General features: G+C 42.0%; 2 protein-coding genes across 2 annotated transcripts; both read right to left on the reverse strand.

Moving 5' to 3' along the window:
- Nucleotides 478-5,442, reverse strand: LOC109718283 (leukotriene A-4 hydrolase homolog). Its single transcript, XM_020244445.1, has 4 exons — nt 4,073-5,442; nt 3,432-3,665; nt 2,489-2,815; nt 478-1,073 (listed from the first exon to the last, which is right to left on the reverse strand). The coding sequence occupies exons 1-4, from the start codon at nt 5,063-5,065 to the stop codon at nt 777-779; spliced, it is 1,851 nt and encodes a 616-aa protein (XP_020100034.1). The 5' UTR covers nt 5,066-5,442; the 3' UTR covers nt 478-776.
- On the reverse strand, nt 5,716-9,844 carry LOC109718284 (probable trans-2-enoyl-CoA reductase, mitochondrial). Its single transcript, XM_020244446.1, has 10 exons — nt 9,580-9,844; nt 9,206-9,303; nt 8,296-8,427; nt 7,771-7,914; nt 7,589-7,691; nt 7,380-7,479; nt 6,888-6,964; nt 6,720-6,798; nt 6,467-6,585; nt 5,716-6,030 (listed from the first exon to the last, which is right to left on the reverse strand). The coding sequence occupies exons 1-10, from the start codon at nt 9,756-9,758 to the stop codon at nt 5,934-5,936; spliced, it is 1,128 nt and encodes a 375-aa protein (XP_020100035.1). The 5' UTR covers nt 9,759-9,844; the 3' UTR covers nt 5,716-5,933.

The following is a 16,099-nucleotide window of genomic DNA, read 5'->3' on the forward strand; positions in this document are numbered from 1 at the left end:
TTACTAAAAAGGTGCATATGGTGCTGCGAACGATGCGGATACGTACGGGAGAAAAGGACGCTCAATTACGTACAGAGACCAGCGACGGAGTTAGGTGGGAAAAATTGTTTGGTGGAGAAAAAGTGTGACACTGTAACCTCATATGCGTTTATTCCATATATTAGAACTAATAAAATGTTTAATCAAAATTTTTATTTAAGATAAATATATATAAAGTTTTAAAATTTTATGTGAAAATATTATTATTATTGTTATTATTTTTTATGTGAAGAGATATTTGAAACGTAGATAAACTGCACATGGGATGTAGAAAGAGTTAAAGAAAAAAGTGTGGGGCCAAAGGCTTTTACCGCAACGAATGGTCCACGAGTGGAACGTTAGATGAATAGACCCACCGCACACGTGATCTAACTCAATACTATAAAAAGAACCAAAAAAAAAAGTAGATGAAAAATATGGTAACATTAACGGATCTAATTTGATTAAATTTTATAGTAAGTAAATAATAAGGAGACTCAATAAACGCCACATTAATTCTTCAGAAACTTCCTCCTCCAGTAACAGTTAAGTAATGTCAACTACACATGCAATGCTTCAAATATAGTTATCATTGCCTTGAGTTTTCCACCAAAACAATCCTTCCAAGGCCTAATAATTTTAACAAAACACAATTATAGAGCAAATTTTCGGTTTTTCGCTCCGCCCAAAACATACGATTAGGCCAGATTATGCCATCAGGAAGCCACAGCAATATAGTTAAGTAGCAATTATCTTATCTAACTGTGCTTAGAGAGAATTGACTCGACTACCCCGCGAGCTATGGGGTGGTAACACTCGCGACCCTCCATGAATATCCTCCTCGCGAGCATCTTCTCCTCGTCGCCGCCGGACCCGCTAACCAGGGCGGTGTAGAGGGGGCGGAGGTACTTCATTCGTCCCACTTGCTTTAGAGTTTTCTCGACCTCGTCAAAGTAGTCCTTGCAGTTGCATGAGATCGCCAGCTCGAGGAACGCCACCTTCACTTCGTAGTCACGGCTCTCCGATAGCCGGTACCGCGCGTCGAGGGCTGCAATCTGCATGAATGGATGATGGAAAGATTACAAACATATCACTGAGAAAATCTGAGTTTTTTGCTGTATATGCACCTTAAGTAAGATAATCACATAAAAAGATCTCCTCTGCTAAAAACACAGGTCAATTTGGGAAAAGAGAAGCTTCGAGACATCGAAGATCCTACTATGCCTGCACTTGGGATATTTAAACCCAAAATAGAAGTATGAGATGCAACTCTGAAAGTAGATATTGGAATGAAAATAGAATTCGGAAACAAGGTTATTAATGAACATATACTGTTCATGATTCTTATAGAAGAATATGTTTTTTAGGAGGCGAATGAGAGAGAAGCTGGATAAAGGTGCTTGCAAACAAAGGTACAGAGATGCTTTGAGGTGATGTAATGATTTGAGGTGGTGTTAGTGTTATCATAATGCCACAAAGGGGGCCACAAATATTAAAGATGAGGAAAGAAAATGCACACAGACTAATAAAATTTGATTTGTAAAGTAAAGAAAAGAACAAATACCGCACTATGGACTAGTCAAAAGGTTATAAGAGAGAGCACTGAAAAGCAATGGATTATAGACAGATTCTGATATTAGATGAAATGCAAAGTGAAGTGTTAAGACAAAGCAAGAGAACAAGATAAAGAGATAAACTGACGGGACGATAAGAGTGAAATAAAATTACAAATGATAACAAGAATTGAGATTTATAAATTGCGCAATCCAAAAGTATGTGCATCAATATACTTGTATGTAATGAGTAAGTTACTATTCACATGCTCCCAATTCAGAACAACTGCAAACTGATGATTGCTCAAGATATTAAAGGATTATATTCTCAAAAAAGGATATCATTAGAATCTGATTCTAGATGCAAAGAAATGATGAGACAAAGTACGAGGACTATGCGAAGCAATAAACAGGTGGCAAGATAAAAAGCAGAATGAGACTTCACATGAGACTTAGAATAAATTGTAAATGGGTTAGTTACAAAATCAATCTTTGAAATTGACTCGCATTCCAATTTCGTCCGCAGATTTTCAATCACACAAATTTAGACCCTGAAGTTCAACCCTGATTTCAACACCCTCCTTTGAGTTTCAATTTGATCCCCAAAGTGCAGATCTCTGCTTCAATTTCGTCTCTGAAGTCACTCGCATGATACTTTTTTATACAGTAAACTACTAGAGAACAAACTTTAAGGACCAAATTATTACACAGTTGAAACCATTGGGGATGAAATTAAAATCAAGGCCAAAGTTCGGAGCTAAATGTAATTAACCCGCCTTTTATTGTGTAATTATAAGTATGTCCTAATGATTTAAGTCACAATTCACACATCCAAATACACAACAAGTGCAAATTATTGATTATGCAAGACAAGATAATGGAAAATACTAATTCCAGAAAAAGGACATAAATTTAACCTGCGAGGCTTCAACAGATTTGGGCAGATTCTCCAAGTAAAGCTCCCACTCCTGTCCGCTCCAATCTGCCACCTCGTCCTCTCTCGGCATCCTCCCATTCTTAAACTCCGAAGCCAACAACTTGATTTTGGTATAAATTACCGAAACGGGCTCCATAGCATCTGGTGGAATCCCTGTGCCTTCTACCCACAAACGAAGATCAATTTGATTCTCTATTCCCGGCACATTGGCCTTTAGGAATTCAAGAAATGTTTCAGTGTCGATCGACTGGAACTTGAAAGTAGCAATGTACTTCTTCAGGAATTCATCAAACGCTAGGCGCCCAATCTAAGAATTCGGACAGAGAAGGCAAGAAAATTACAACAGAAGTTAAGAGTATCTAACTGCTAGTCTGGCCTAACTTCTTGAAAAGCTTCACTACTCTAGAAAGCAGAAGCTTCTGGGATTCAGGAGCTTGGCTAACAAAAGTCTAGAACTTTGTTGTGGTGAGAAGCTAAAATGCACTTTTGGACCCCAAAGGATTATGCTTCAGTTGTAACTAGAAGCTAATTGAGGAGATTTTGACGGAAAGGAAATTAGTGCTTCTACAAACAGCATACTCGAACAACATTTCTGTAGGAGCTCCGCTGGATCAAATAAGCCACAAGTGTACAATTGACCTGTGGCTTCTAAAGCAGCTTCTTTGGTGTCTGCAAACAAAAGTTCAGGAGCTTCCAATAAACGGAAATGAGACTTTTGGGCCTGCTTCAACTAGAAGCCTTTTAGCTTCCCGCTTGAGCAAGAAGCTGTTGGGAAAATTTTGAGGGGGAAAAAAAAATTCAAGTCTTATACAAACAGTCCTACTCATGGAACACTTCAACAAAAGCTCAACCAGACCAAACGGAATGCGTAAGTTGGAAGGTCCAGAAATATAACGAGCAATGTTTTCTTTTATATTTTTCACCTGCCGTTCAATTCGCCAGAGAAATTGGAATCCTTTCTCATAGGGCACTTCCGAGTAGACATCATCTGGGTCAATCCCTTCCATTCTCGGCTTCAGTTTCGTAAATTCCATGTTGTCCTTGAACCTGTCCATCATTCTGTTCAAACCCCTCCACCCAATGCCCATGTTAAGAGCGGCCCGCTCCTCTCCCTGCACCACCTCCACTATTCTCCTTTCTGCATACGTCGTGAAACCCTAACAGGCATTTCAATGGAAAATTGATGAGTATTGGTAAAAAGAATACAGGGTACAGTGTAGAAATAAACCCTGTACTATCCGGATTTTGCAATTTATACCCTGAGCTTGAAACTTAAACACATATGCCCCTGAATTTCTACCATCACATACTGCAGTTCCAACCCTGCCCGTCAAAAAAGTTGATGTTTTTTTCGAGTTAAAATGACTAGCATAATACTATTAAATTACTTGTTTTAATGCACTCAAAACACGGTTGATCAAAGCCATTCTATGAAAAAAAAAAAAAAAAACCAATTCTTTTCAGATCTTTTTAGCAACAAAGGATAGAATTGTACGCTCGGAGAGAAATAGAGAAAAGGAAAGATCCAAACATTGACTGGGGTAGAAACATGGAAAACCCTAACCTCGTTGAGCCAGAAATCGGAGTGGGTCTTGTTGGTGATGAGGTTCCCGGTCCAGCTGTGCGCGAGCTCGTGCGCGACCACCTGCGCCCCGGAGGCGTCCCCCTTGATCACCGTCGGGGTGAGGAACACCATCCGAGGGTTCTCCATCCCGCCGTAGGGGAAGCTCGGGGGGAGCACCAAAAGGTCGAACCTTTCCCACTCGTAGGGCCCGAAGAGGCGCTCCCCGACCCGGATCATCTCCTCCGCCCCGGCGAACTCCCTAGCGGCGGCGTCGAGCACGTCGGGCCCGCCCTCCACGTAGACGCGCGTCCGCGGGCCCACGTCGCGCGACGCGATCTCCCCGGCAGCGAAGGCGAAGAGGTAGGGGGGGATGGGCTGGTCCATGACGAAGTGCTCGACGACGCGGTCGGGGGCGCACCAGAGGGCGTCGGGGCAGGCGGCGGAGGCGGCCTCGCCGGGGAGGGGGTCGCGGCGGGCGAGGTGGGCGGCGGCCATGACGGCGGAGAGGGGCTTGGGGAGGTTGAGGAGGGCGGAGAAGCGGATGCGGGCGGCGGGGGTGTCGTGGCAGGGGAAGATGGAGCGGGCGTGGATGGGCTGGCACTGGGTGAAGACGAAGGGGTGGGCTCGGGAGGAGGTGAGGGGAGGGGGGAGCCATTGGAGGGCGGAGGAGGAGGGGGAGGTGGAGAAGGAGAGGAGGAAGGACGAGTGGCCGGAGAGGGAGACGGAGAGCGGGGAGCCGAGTACGGGGTCGGACTCGTGCGCGGGGACGGGGAGGGAGAAGGGGAGCGGGGAGAGCGTGAGGGGGTCGGAGGCGGCGGCGACGGAGAGGAGCCGGGTGTCGAGGAGGAGGTCGCCGGAGAAGGGCGCGGAGAGGGTGAGCAGCGCCGACCCCAGGATGGTCGACGACGAGAAGTCCAGGTACAGGGACAGCGCCGCCGACGTCACCAGCGGCTGCGACGCGTCCGCATACGAATGCGGGTCTATGCGGCCCATTGCCTCTCTGATGTATGACGAGGACTAGAGACTAGAGAGAGAGAGATAGAGATCAAAGATGTATGCGACCGAGACCCAGTGGGGACGCTTCGGTTCGTTTTGGCGTTGTATCTACCTATATATGTACACACATGCGGGCGCGCGCACCCAGAGAAGAAGTCGAGAAACATGTGGGGACCCACTGAGTGTTCGGAAATGTTGCCCGCACCTGGTGCACCCCGTCACCCGTGGACCGCCAAATTGTCCTTTCGATGCATCTTAATTTACTCTTTCAAATTTGCAGGCGATAGGACCAAATGCCGAAAAAGCATTGAGCAAGCTGTGGCTGCTTTTGCATAAAGAAACTTTCTATTAAAAATAAATAAATAAATAAATTTGGAAAGATGCTTGAAAATGAAATAACCAGGTGCATAATGATATTTTTTTTTCTTTTTTTTTTTTTTTTTTTTTTGAGAGAGAGAGGTAGCACGCTACCCGCTTCATTTAGTTCATTTAGAAATAAACTTAGCTGAAAATATGAATCAACTAGAATTCGAATTTGGATCTCGGGTACCAACCACCAAACCTTTTGCCACTTTCTCTATGGACGGTCGGTAGGTGCATAATGATATCGATGAGACTTTACGAAGATTTGCTATATGTGATGTATCTTAGGAAATCTTAAATAGACGAATACATTCTAAGAATTCATAATATGCAAACGTTAAGGTGCCCAAGCACTGTTCATTTTTAACCATCTCGCAAAGACTCTCCAGAATTAGGATATAGTAAGGAAACAAGAAGGTATTATTATTATTATCCAGGTAAAACAGCAGGATCTATTGGCTCCTCATAGATGAACTTACATATACATTTGGAGCTTTCAATCTCATTCGAATTTGATCACCTGTTTCGGATGGCTTCCTAGTTTTCCAAGAGCCTTATCGAGTGCCGTGTTGAAATCCTCGAAAGGAACCATTTCCATACTGCGATAAAATGCCTCGATTAATCAGTTTCATCGCAATAAAGTAAACAGCAAGTTCGAATTGTAGCATAATAGATATAAGCTAAACAACACGATCGGATTAATCTACAAGTTGTCCTTAAGCACTCCAATAACCGCATTTTGGTCTCTTATCATTCACGTAAACAGGTTAGCCCCTAGACTAACCAAAATTCGTTCCATCCAAAATTTCTAATATTTGTTTGTTGTTTCAAACTGCTAGCAAAAGATAGAGATTTCGGATGACAAATCAAGCTACAGATGACACTGCAAGAAATTATGGAAGTTCAGGGATTGATTTGTCTAAAGCAAAAGAATAGGGACCAAATTGGCATTCGTTGAAAGCTTACGAACTACCAGCACATTTTACCCTAAAATATTTTTTCTGGTTTAGTATGGAGGGGATTGATAAAACATACTCATATTTCAGCTTGCCATGGTGGACTAAGCTCAAGAGGTAATCTATCATAGTTTGGCAATCTTTTGCCTTGTCGGAACTCATCCACTTCTGCAACCAAAACCCTCGCAGAGAGAGATCCTGAAGGAAAAAAACAAATTTTGAATCACATAGTCTACATGCTGATCCAAATTGCAACTTAAACACGAGTAACTTAAGACGATTGTTGGGATAACAAACAATTTAGTTGCATAGAAAACGGTAATGGACCTGACCTTAAATATAAAGGATGAAGTAGATACAGTGATAGGCTTCTTCGACATCCCACCATATGTTACCATAGTGCCCCCCTGCCTGGAACATTAGAAACTGCATAGCTTTATTCTTAATAGATAAAGAAGAAATATTACCTGAGACAAATATTTCCGATTGATCTAAGTTACCTCAGGAACTTTAGGACCAAGGAAGCCGCATTTCCCCCAACACAGTTAAATCCTAAGGCAGGTTCTGGTATGTCAACCTAGAAATAAGAAAAGAATAAAGGATAGACAAAAGTAAGATTGGCGGAAAGTGTACATTGGACATTCAAGCCCTTTACTTCCATGATATTGCAACTTAATCCATGGAATTTTCACTTGAACAATTTAGCCCATGAATATGCCATTTAAGTTAGAAGTTGAAGGGACTAAGTTGTGATATGACAGAAGTACAATGACGTTGCACAAATTTCTGCTCAAAAACAGGGGAAAGTGATGCTACTATTTACTAATTAAAGACACCGGAAATAACTATATCCAGGTATACAAAAAGCCAAATATATCCAGGTATACAAAAAGCCAAATAGGAACTCTTATGTCAACTCTATGTAGAAAACAGGGAAACAAAATAGCTACAAGCCAGTCCCACAAATTATTTATAATCAAAAGAATTGCTACCAGGAGGCTCTTAACATTCTTCACTTCCAACTGGCTCTCCATATACACCTCACCCGCACCAAGTTTCTTTAGTCTCTCTTTAACTTCTTCTGATTCAACTCTAGAGGTATATACAATACAAAGAAAAAGATTAGTAAGTTATCACTAACGGATAGAAATTGGTTGAAGTTCATAAAATATGCAAACTCAAAAAGTTTCAAACTTAGCACCTGTCTCTAATGATATTTATGCTATGCACTCCCTGGATTTTAGCTAGCTGGATAATGCACTGCCCAACAATACTAGTGGCACCATTTTGGACAATACTGTCGCCTGATCAAGTCCACTAGATTATTAGCAACAAAAAACACATCTGTCAATTAAAGGAAATGTTTTTAATTATAAAAAGCACCCGAATTCAGTTTCACGAAGTCTTCTAGCATTCTCAGTGCAGTCAAAGGATTCACTGTAACAGTCGCAGCATACTCCACTGGTACATCCTTCCTGATTTTGTGCCAGACACCCTCTTCTTTCACAATGTAAGTTTGCCATGTTCCTGAGTAGGACATATATTCCCCATTTTGTGAGAACTATAGAATGGGCATAGAATTAGTTTCCATCAACGGCCATAAAAGGATTATGCAAGACAAAAAGGCAAAATTGCAGAAAAACCTTGCACAAATCATTATTTTTCATTTTCGCCCGAAGAATAGTGAACACATATATTACCCCTTTAAAGTGCAACTCCATTGTTTGTAGTGTACTATTGCTTTGCTAATACATAATGGATCAATGGAATAAAATGTAGATTTTATTGCTTCAAGGGGCAATGGAAAATTTATGATATGTTTCAGGGATTTTCTGAAACTTAGTTACTACAGAGATTTCTTTAACGAAAGTGATAGATGTACATCTATGAAATAAGTAACTAAAATACCAAAAGATGGAGGTGATGGTATGACCCAGTCGCCAACTGAGAGACTGCTAACTGCAGACCCCAATGCATATACTTCCCCAACTCCTTCATATCCTCCAATCGCAGGCACTGGAGGCCTTACAGGATAAACCCCTACAAGGAGGGAAAAATAATAATAATACAAGGAAAAAAAATGAGATACCAGATATGGAGGTAGTGAAGCTCTTAAGATCTATATCTTATGTTGTAGAAATTATGTGACAAAAAATTAAAAATAAATTTGTATAGACTGCTATTTAGGCGGCAGAGAATAAATTATCATAACAAGTATTCATTTGATAGAACCACATTGATACAACATACTTCCTTGTATCTGTCAACCATGTGCAACCCATTTAGTGTGTTTGAAAATTTTTTTTTTTTCATTGGGCCTAATAGGATGCTAAAATTAATTGTATGATGATAAGTTGTATTAGATGGGAGATAAAGTTTTGTTGTTAATTTCAATTTTTTCCGGATTTTTAACTCCAACCACAAAATGATATGTGATATCCTACAAAATTGGATACCTTAACCTGTTTGCTCACTTGTGGGCATTGGCATTATATCTCCCAAAAAACCAACAATAAAAAGCCCCGTGAATAAGCTTCTCAAAAGAGGGGGGAAAAAAGTCCCCATAATAATATTGGGAAAAATATTCTAAACATTCAAGAGAAAAAAGAATCATTCATCCGAACAAAAAGGAACTTTTCGAGAAATTAGAACGAATTAAAAAAACATAAAATGTGCAAAAAAATAAAATAAAAACATAAGGCAGCATGTTCTTACAGCAACCCAAAAATGATTTCCTAAGCTCCAAGCGAACAACAAATTAAATGTGAAAAACGAAAAAAGAAACTACTGCTAGAAGTAGAGCTATAAGGAATCGAACCTTCTACTCTATTGATATCCGAAGGATTGATCGGCGCAGCCAACATTTTGACACACACATCGTTTGCTTTCAATTCAACAGGTGGAAGGTCAATAACCCTACAAAATTTTGTTGATAATCGCTTGTTCAGTGACAAGTACAAAATATCTCATGCATCCACACTTTCAAATACTCATTTCAGCGAGCCTCAGGCTCCGGCAAAAACAATAATGCTGAGTTGAGAAGCAGAAGCTCAAATTTGGAGCTTCCCCTACTAAGACCCTCGAGGGTGATGCAAATCAAGTTGCTACTGCTTCTCCAAACAGCACTTCTCGAGAAGACACGATCTCACTACGAGAAGAGAATTAAAAAAAAGCTAGGGTTCCGCGCAATACCTAGTGACCTGATCGGGGGCGCCGTGTTGCTCGTACACGACGGCCTTGGAGGGAGGGGAGAGAGGCGCGGTGGAGAAGGACGCGCGGAAGGTGTTCGACGAAATGCGCGAGAGAGATTGGGTCGGTCGTTTATATAGCCCCAGCCCTAGACACCTCAGAGACGGTCGCAGAGAAGCCATTATGCGGTCTCCGGTGAGCGGCGGAGGAGCGCGGCTCCGTGGAGTCGGAGATCGACTCGCCTAGTGGCGAAATTAGACGCAAGCGTTTATTTCCTTCCTATTTTATCCCTCGGAGTCGGATGTTGACATTTACAAGTTTGTCCTTCTAATTTGAGAACATTGTAGTGGCGGTCCATCTACCATGGGCCGGTAGGGCTGGCAAATGAACGAGCCCGCCCGTGTTTGACTCGCATTCAGCTCGGTATTCAGTTCGGGCGAGTTCAACTTAAAATTAAATGAGCCCATGTTGACCAAAAAAAAATTTCAAAGTTTATTTCAAGTCGAGCTTAAGTATTATTAGGCTCACGCGAATTAGGCAAACTCAAAAAGCTCCAACATAATTAAAAATATTTATAAATATGCATAATTATATATAATATATATTTTAATGCGTAAAGCTACTATATTATCGGATGTATAGAGAATTTGATATTTTCGATTTTTTCATCCTTGGATCAAAATTTGTACAGTTGGGATGATTGCGGCTCCCCTAGGATTGAGTAGTACCCCTAGGGTTGAATGGCCACTATAGGATAATAGTATTAATTCAAATGTTAGAAATGATTAAATCGACTGATCTAAGAGCCAAAAAGTCGAAAGCACTATATCCTCTATGCTTTTGATAGCATAGTAGATTTACTCGATTTTAATTATATATAAAATTATATATATTAGAGGCCCACAAAATTAATATAGCAAAACCCTACTCTAATTACTCTTTCTTCCTCTCTTTCACTTGCTCACATAGTCACTTTTTCTCAATTATTTTTCTTAATATTCTAATATTGTATTCGTGCATTTATTTTGTATGTTAAATTATTAGACATATTTTTGTCTCAAATTTTAAATAATTTTTATAAAAATTAAAGGCCTTTTTGCATAAAAAATCCACTTATTTTGGGCTTTTGCAAAATCGGGTCACTTTTTTCGTTTTTGCAGATTCGGTCCGTTTTTCCAGTAAACTGACCAAAATACCCATATTACTTTTTCTCTTTCCTCTTTCTCTCTCCTCTTCGTTTCTTCCGTTCTCTTTTTTTTTTCGTCGAGCCCGCCGCCGAGCCCCTCCTCCTCTCCCCGGCCGCCGCCGCCGAGCCCACCCCCACCGTCGTCTCCGTCGCCGTCGCCGTCGCCGAGCCCACGTCCCGCCCCTTGCCGACCGCCTCGTCACCCTCCAATCGCCTCGTCACTCCCCTTGCTGAGCCCTCGTCACCCCCACCGTCGTCTCCGTCGTCGTCACCGTCGTCTCCGTTACCGTCGCCAAGCCCACGCCCCATTAATGGTGTAATGGTGCAATGGTGCACCATTACACTAATGGTGCATCATTGTTACACCATTACCATTAATGGTGTAATGGTGCACCATTACACCATTAATGGTGTAATGGTGCAATGGTGCACCATTACACTAATGGTGCAATGGTGCACCATTACACCATTACACCATGAAATTACACCATTAATGGTGTAATTGTGCACCATTACACTATGAAGAAGAAGAAGAAGCAGCCGCAACGCGCCTGCGTGCCAGCCCGCTGCCGCTGCGTGCACCGGCCCCGCCACCGACCCGGCCCCGCACCGCGGCTGCGCGCCCCGCGCCAGGAGCAGCCCGCGATCAGCGCCTCCCCCGCCGCCGCCGACGCCTCAAGCGGCGTCGTCGGCCCGCGGCCCGGGGGCTCGACGTTGGCGCTGAACTCCAGCAGCAGCTGGACGAGGTCCGGCCGGCCTTGCGCGATGGCCGAGTGCAGCAGGCCGACGCCGGACGCGTCGACGGCGTCGGCCGGGCGCCAATCCGGGTCGCTCCGCTCCAGCCGCCGGCGACGAACTCCGCAGCCTCTTCCTCCGCCGCGCCGCCGACAGCGACGACGACCGCGGCGGCGGACGAGGGGCTCGGCGACGGAGACGACGGTGACGGCGGCCATGGGGCCGCCGCCGCCATGGCCGTGGGCTCGGCGACGGCGACGGAGACGACGGTGGGGGTGGACTCGGCGGCAGCGACGGGGGAAAGGAGGAGGGGTCGTGGGCGGTGGAGAGGAGGGTGAGGAGGGAGGCAACGGTGAAGAAGGAGGGTGAGGAGGGAGGCGATGGTCCGATCCGCCTCTTTTTTTTCGGCGAGAAAAAAAAAAGAACGACAGAAACGAAGAGGAGAGAGAAAGAGGAAAGAGAAAAAGTAATAAAGGTATTTTGGTCAGTTTGCTGAAAAAGCGGACTGAATCTGCAAAAACGAAAAAGGTGGCCCCGTTTTGCAAAAGTCCAAAATAAGTGAATTTTTTATACAAATTGGCCAAAATTAAACTATACTCGTTTAAGACTCAAACTTACTCGACTTGAAATTAGGCTTCGTTTAAGACTCGAGCTTATTCGACTTGAAATTAGGCTTTGGTTGAGCTCGGCTCGAAGTAATTTCAACCTGAGCTTGAGCCTAAATTTAAATTCAAAATTAATTTCAAACCGAGCTTGAGCTTAAGTAAGCTCGCTCAAGCTTGGCTCATTTCCATCCCTAAGGCGGGGTTGTATCTTACATTTTGGTACAAATTTATGTTTTCAACATTTTATTTTATTTTATTTTTTTTGGTTCTCAATAAGGAAGCGTCTACACAGATTAGGGATGTAATGACGGCACGGCCCACATTTTCCGGGCCGGAACGGGCCGCGGGCCAGCACGACGGCCGGCCCCAATAATCGGGCGGTGCGTGCCGGACAGCCAAGTTTTTGGAACCGCCAGCACGGCCCTTCCGCCCGGACTGCAGGCCGTGGACGGGCCGGCCGAGGCGGCCGGCCGGGCGGCCGAGCTTTCGGACAGCTCTTTTATATTTATTAATTTATATTAAAAAATTTAAATTTTTTTTTAAAAAAAATATAAATATTTAAAAGAATATATATTCAGTAAGAAAAAATAAATTGAAAAATATTTATAAATATTAAAATTTCAAATATTAAAAAATTTAATTTTGGGGACAAAGATACCCTCCCAACGAGTCAAATATTTTGAGCTGTGGGAAGGGCATTTTAGTCCAAGCCCAACTCCCAAAGCCACAGCCCAATCTTTGACTGTTGGGAGTCCCAAAGCCACATGCCACAGCCCAACTCATTGGGAGTTGGTGCCTCCCAAAGCATTGGGAGTTGGTGCAGGGCCTTGGGACCCTGCCTAGGCCCGGCTCGGGAGGGCCCAAGCCTATGTCGTGCCGGGCCGTGCCGGGCCATCGGGCAGCGGGAGCAAGGCCCAGCACGGCCCGATTTAACTGGCCGGGCCGGACCGGGACGGCACGCTACAGTACTCGTGCCGTGCCTGGCCCGGCCCACTCCTGTGCCGGGCTGGGCGGGCCGCGGGCCGCCCGGCCCGTTTGACACCCCTAACACAGATGCAATACAAATGTCCATTTCTATAATTTGGTTGATAATAAATTAAATACGTCCATAACTCTATTTTTTATTTATTATAATTGATTTCACTCTAAATGATATCATTATAAGAAGAATAGAAACATTAAAAATAAAAAAAAATATTATATATTTTTTTTTATTCTAAGTGATAATGTAACTTTTTTTTTAGTAAAATAATTATAAAAATCATAATGATCGGAGTTTCTAAGTCCTTGACATATCATCAAACAAATTAGGTTAGAAAAAAAAAATCATCTAAATTTTAGTTTAATTAACCTAAAAACTACTTATAGCCTAATATCAACCGCTATTTTCACCTTACGAGCCTAATAGGAACATTTCAAAACACAAAGACTAAAGTAAAACTGGAATTGGTGTCATTCTTATGATTCCGAGGATTATTCTTTTCGTTTGCAATCCGATTCTACGTATAGAAACAAAATTACCATCAAATCCAAACTTTGAAACGAGTAAATATATAATCTTTAACTCTGAAGCCACCTTTTAATCAAACTCCACTCTGACACTAAAAATCAGCGAGAAAAGACGATAAATGGTAAGCAAAGATGATTGCGAAGAACAAAGCTCTCTAAAAAAAGTGCATTTCAATCTAATAAATACAATCAACCGTACCTGGAGCAAGTGGCAAAGGACTTGGTGATTGATATCCGAGACCCAAGTTCGAATTCTGATTGATTCAAATTTCTAACTAAGTTTATTTCTAAATGAAATAAACAAAGCGGGTAGCATGCTATCTATCTCTAAAAAAAAAAAATCTAATAAATACATCAACGAAACATACATAATTGCAAACGTCTTTTAATTAATATTGTTACTGCATCGTTTTTTTTTTTTTTTTTTTGAGTTAACACTGTTTAACTTCAAATTTTACAGTAATACAAACTTTGATAAACAAATTCCAAGCTACAGAGCAAGCTCGTCTATTCTACACACATTATACGTACAAATCTTTACCCAAAAATACCTAATAAAAACTACTATTCACCAAACACACTCCACCTGCAACAAAACCAAATTAATCATATCCAAAAAGAGGACCAAAGCAACCAAAAAAAAAAAAAAAATCTACACTCGTGCCATCAAGCCGCGTGCATCATACACTCGTGCCATCGCCCGTGTGCGTCGCACGTGCCATGGTATCCCACTATGACACGATCCCACCCTCTTCGCTTCTACGTTGGAGCGTCGTTGTAGCGTGGAGTGATGTACGCTTTGTACGACCCCGCATACTTACTTACTTGTATATATACACACGCGTGGGGAGGTGCTTTAACCACAGTATAATTACGTTTCTGCCCTTCGGTATAAAGTGGTGCAAAGTAAAATTAATGGTGATAATACAGAAAATCTAGCATTGGGTAAATACGTAAATAATTCTTTATCATTACCCGATTTTTTTTTTGTTAACAAAACTGTATTAGGGCATAAATAGCAAATATGTTAGACTAATAGCAACTTTTATATAAATTAGTAGACTTATGATCATTATTGAAAAATATTGAAAGATGAAATACATGTTACAAATATAATAATTATTATGAAAATTAAGATGTAGGGGGGATGTAGAGGGGTGTAGGGTAGTTCAGTAATTTCAGTGGTACAGGGGCTACTTGCGAAAGAAGATGTTCTTAAGCTGAGTGGGCCCCGAATCGAACCGCGGCGTCGGTGACGAGGCTCCCTGATCTAGCACGTACGCGACACGTGGCAATCACCGCCATTGAGTTGCAGGAGCTGGCCCCACCGCTGTCGCTCCTTTTATTCGCACGCCCGTGGAGCGTGCAATGCCACTAAGAAACCGCAACGTGTCCCCTTCTATCAATTCAAGTGGCTGAAAACGGTGTTTCGTGCATTGAAGAAATGCACCGGATCCTAGACAATGGAGTGGGTGGAAATTTTGCACGAACGTGGTTCACCACGTAGACCGTAGACCGCACTATCTTTAAATTACAGATTTTACGGAGGCTTGTGATGACGTGGTGAACCACGCTCACGAGATGTTTTCCCCACGGATTGACGAGAAGCATTTTTGTCGGATCGATCGGACGGTGGGCGTAGCTCGCAGCTTATGCAAGCTCGACACGTGGAGGATTTTGGAGCGGCGGCCCATAAATGGTGAGCACGGCCCAAACCCAATCAAAGCTGGACTTATTTCGATTGATTAGATAATTTTTTCTTCCTTTTCTTTAAATTCGATATATTTTTATTTTACAAACTCAGAATGAGAAAAAAAAAAAAGAGAGGAAAATTAACTGAATTGATTGAATACATTTTTACATCTATTTATATCTATTACATAATAGTTTGATATAAGTTTAGAATAATATTTACATATATCTGATATCTAATAGAACTGAATTGATTTAAGGAAATTATTTCCGCTTGATTGGAACATATTAGGCAATTATTTTAATTAATATTTTTCTATCCTACACTTGCACTATACGAAATAGTGATATTTATTATATCATTATTGAAATAACGAAGAAGGGTTCACCGCTCCGCACCGCACCGCACCAAACACGAGTCGAAACCATTCGTGGACTAAACTAGAGTTTAGCCCAAACTCCCGTGCAAACCCATATTTAGGTGCGGTTTTGGGATGGTCCCTGTACAGTTTTGTTATTGCAGCTTGATCTCTTAAACTCTTTAAATTAAAATAATTTAATTTTCAATTTTAATTTTATATAAAACAATTATTTAAGTCCCGACGCCTTTATTTTATTTTATTTTAGTCCGTCTTAATTTCAGATCATTTAAAATCAGGGGCCAAAGTTTGTACGCTAAAAGATACCAGGGATTCATGTAGGAAGCAAAGCATGATTTGGGATAGTACAGGGACTATTTGTTAATTTATGTTAATTATTATTTTACCCTTTAAATAGCAATAGATATATATATCCA

Source organism: Ananas comosus, linkage group 12 (genome assembly GCF_001540865.1).
Source record: "Ananas comosus cultivar F153 linkage group 12, ASM154086v1, whole genome shotgun sequence".
Lineage (NCBI taxonomy): Eukaryota > Viridiplantae > Streptophyta > Magnoliopsida > Poales > Bromeliaceae > Ananas > Ananas comosus.

Excerpts from the sequence above, each read along its gene's own strand:
- LOC109718283 (XM_020244445.1), bottom strand. The coding sequence starts at position 5,065 with ATGGGCCGCATAGACCCGCATTCGTATGCGGACGCGTCGCAGCCGCTG. Across the intron at positions 2,816-3,431 it reads TCTGGCGAATTGAACGGCAG|ATTGGGCGCCTAGCGTTTGA; the intron begins GTGAAAAATATA and ends CCGAATTCTTAG. Across the intron at positions 1,074-2,488 it reads AATCTGTTGAAGCCTCGCAG|ATTGCAGCCCTCGACGCGCG; the intron begins GTTAAATTTATG and ends CCATTCATGCAG.
- LOC109718284 (XM_020244446.1), bottom strand. The coding sequence starts at position 9,758 with ATGGCTTCTCTGCGACCGTCTCTGAGGTGTCTAGGGCTGGGGCTATAT. Across the intron at positions 9,304-9,579 it reads GCCCCCGATCAGGTCACTAG|GGTTATTGACCTTCCACCTG; the intron begins GTATTGCGCGGA and ends AAAATTTTGTAG. Across the intron at positions 6,031-6,466 it reads CATGGCAAGCTGAAATATGA|TATGGAAATGGTTCCTTTCG; the intron begins GTATGTTTTATC and ends ATTTTATCGCAG.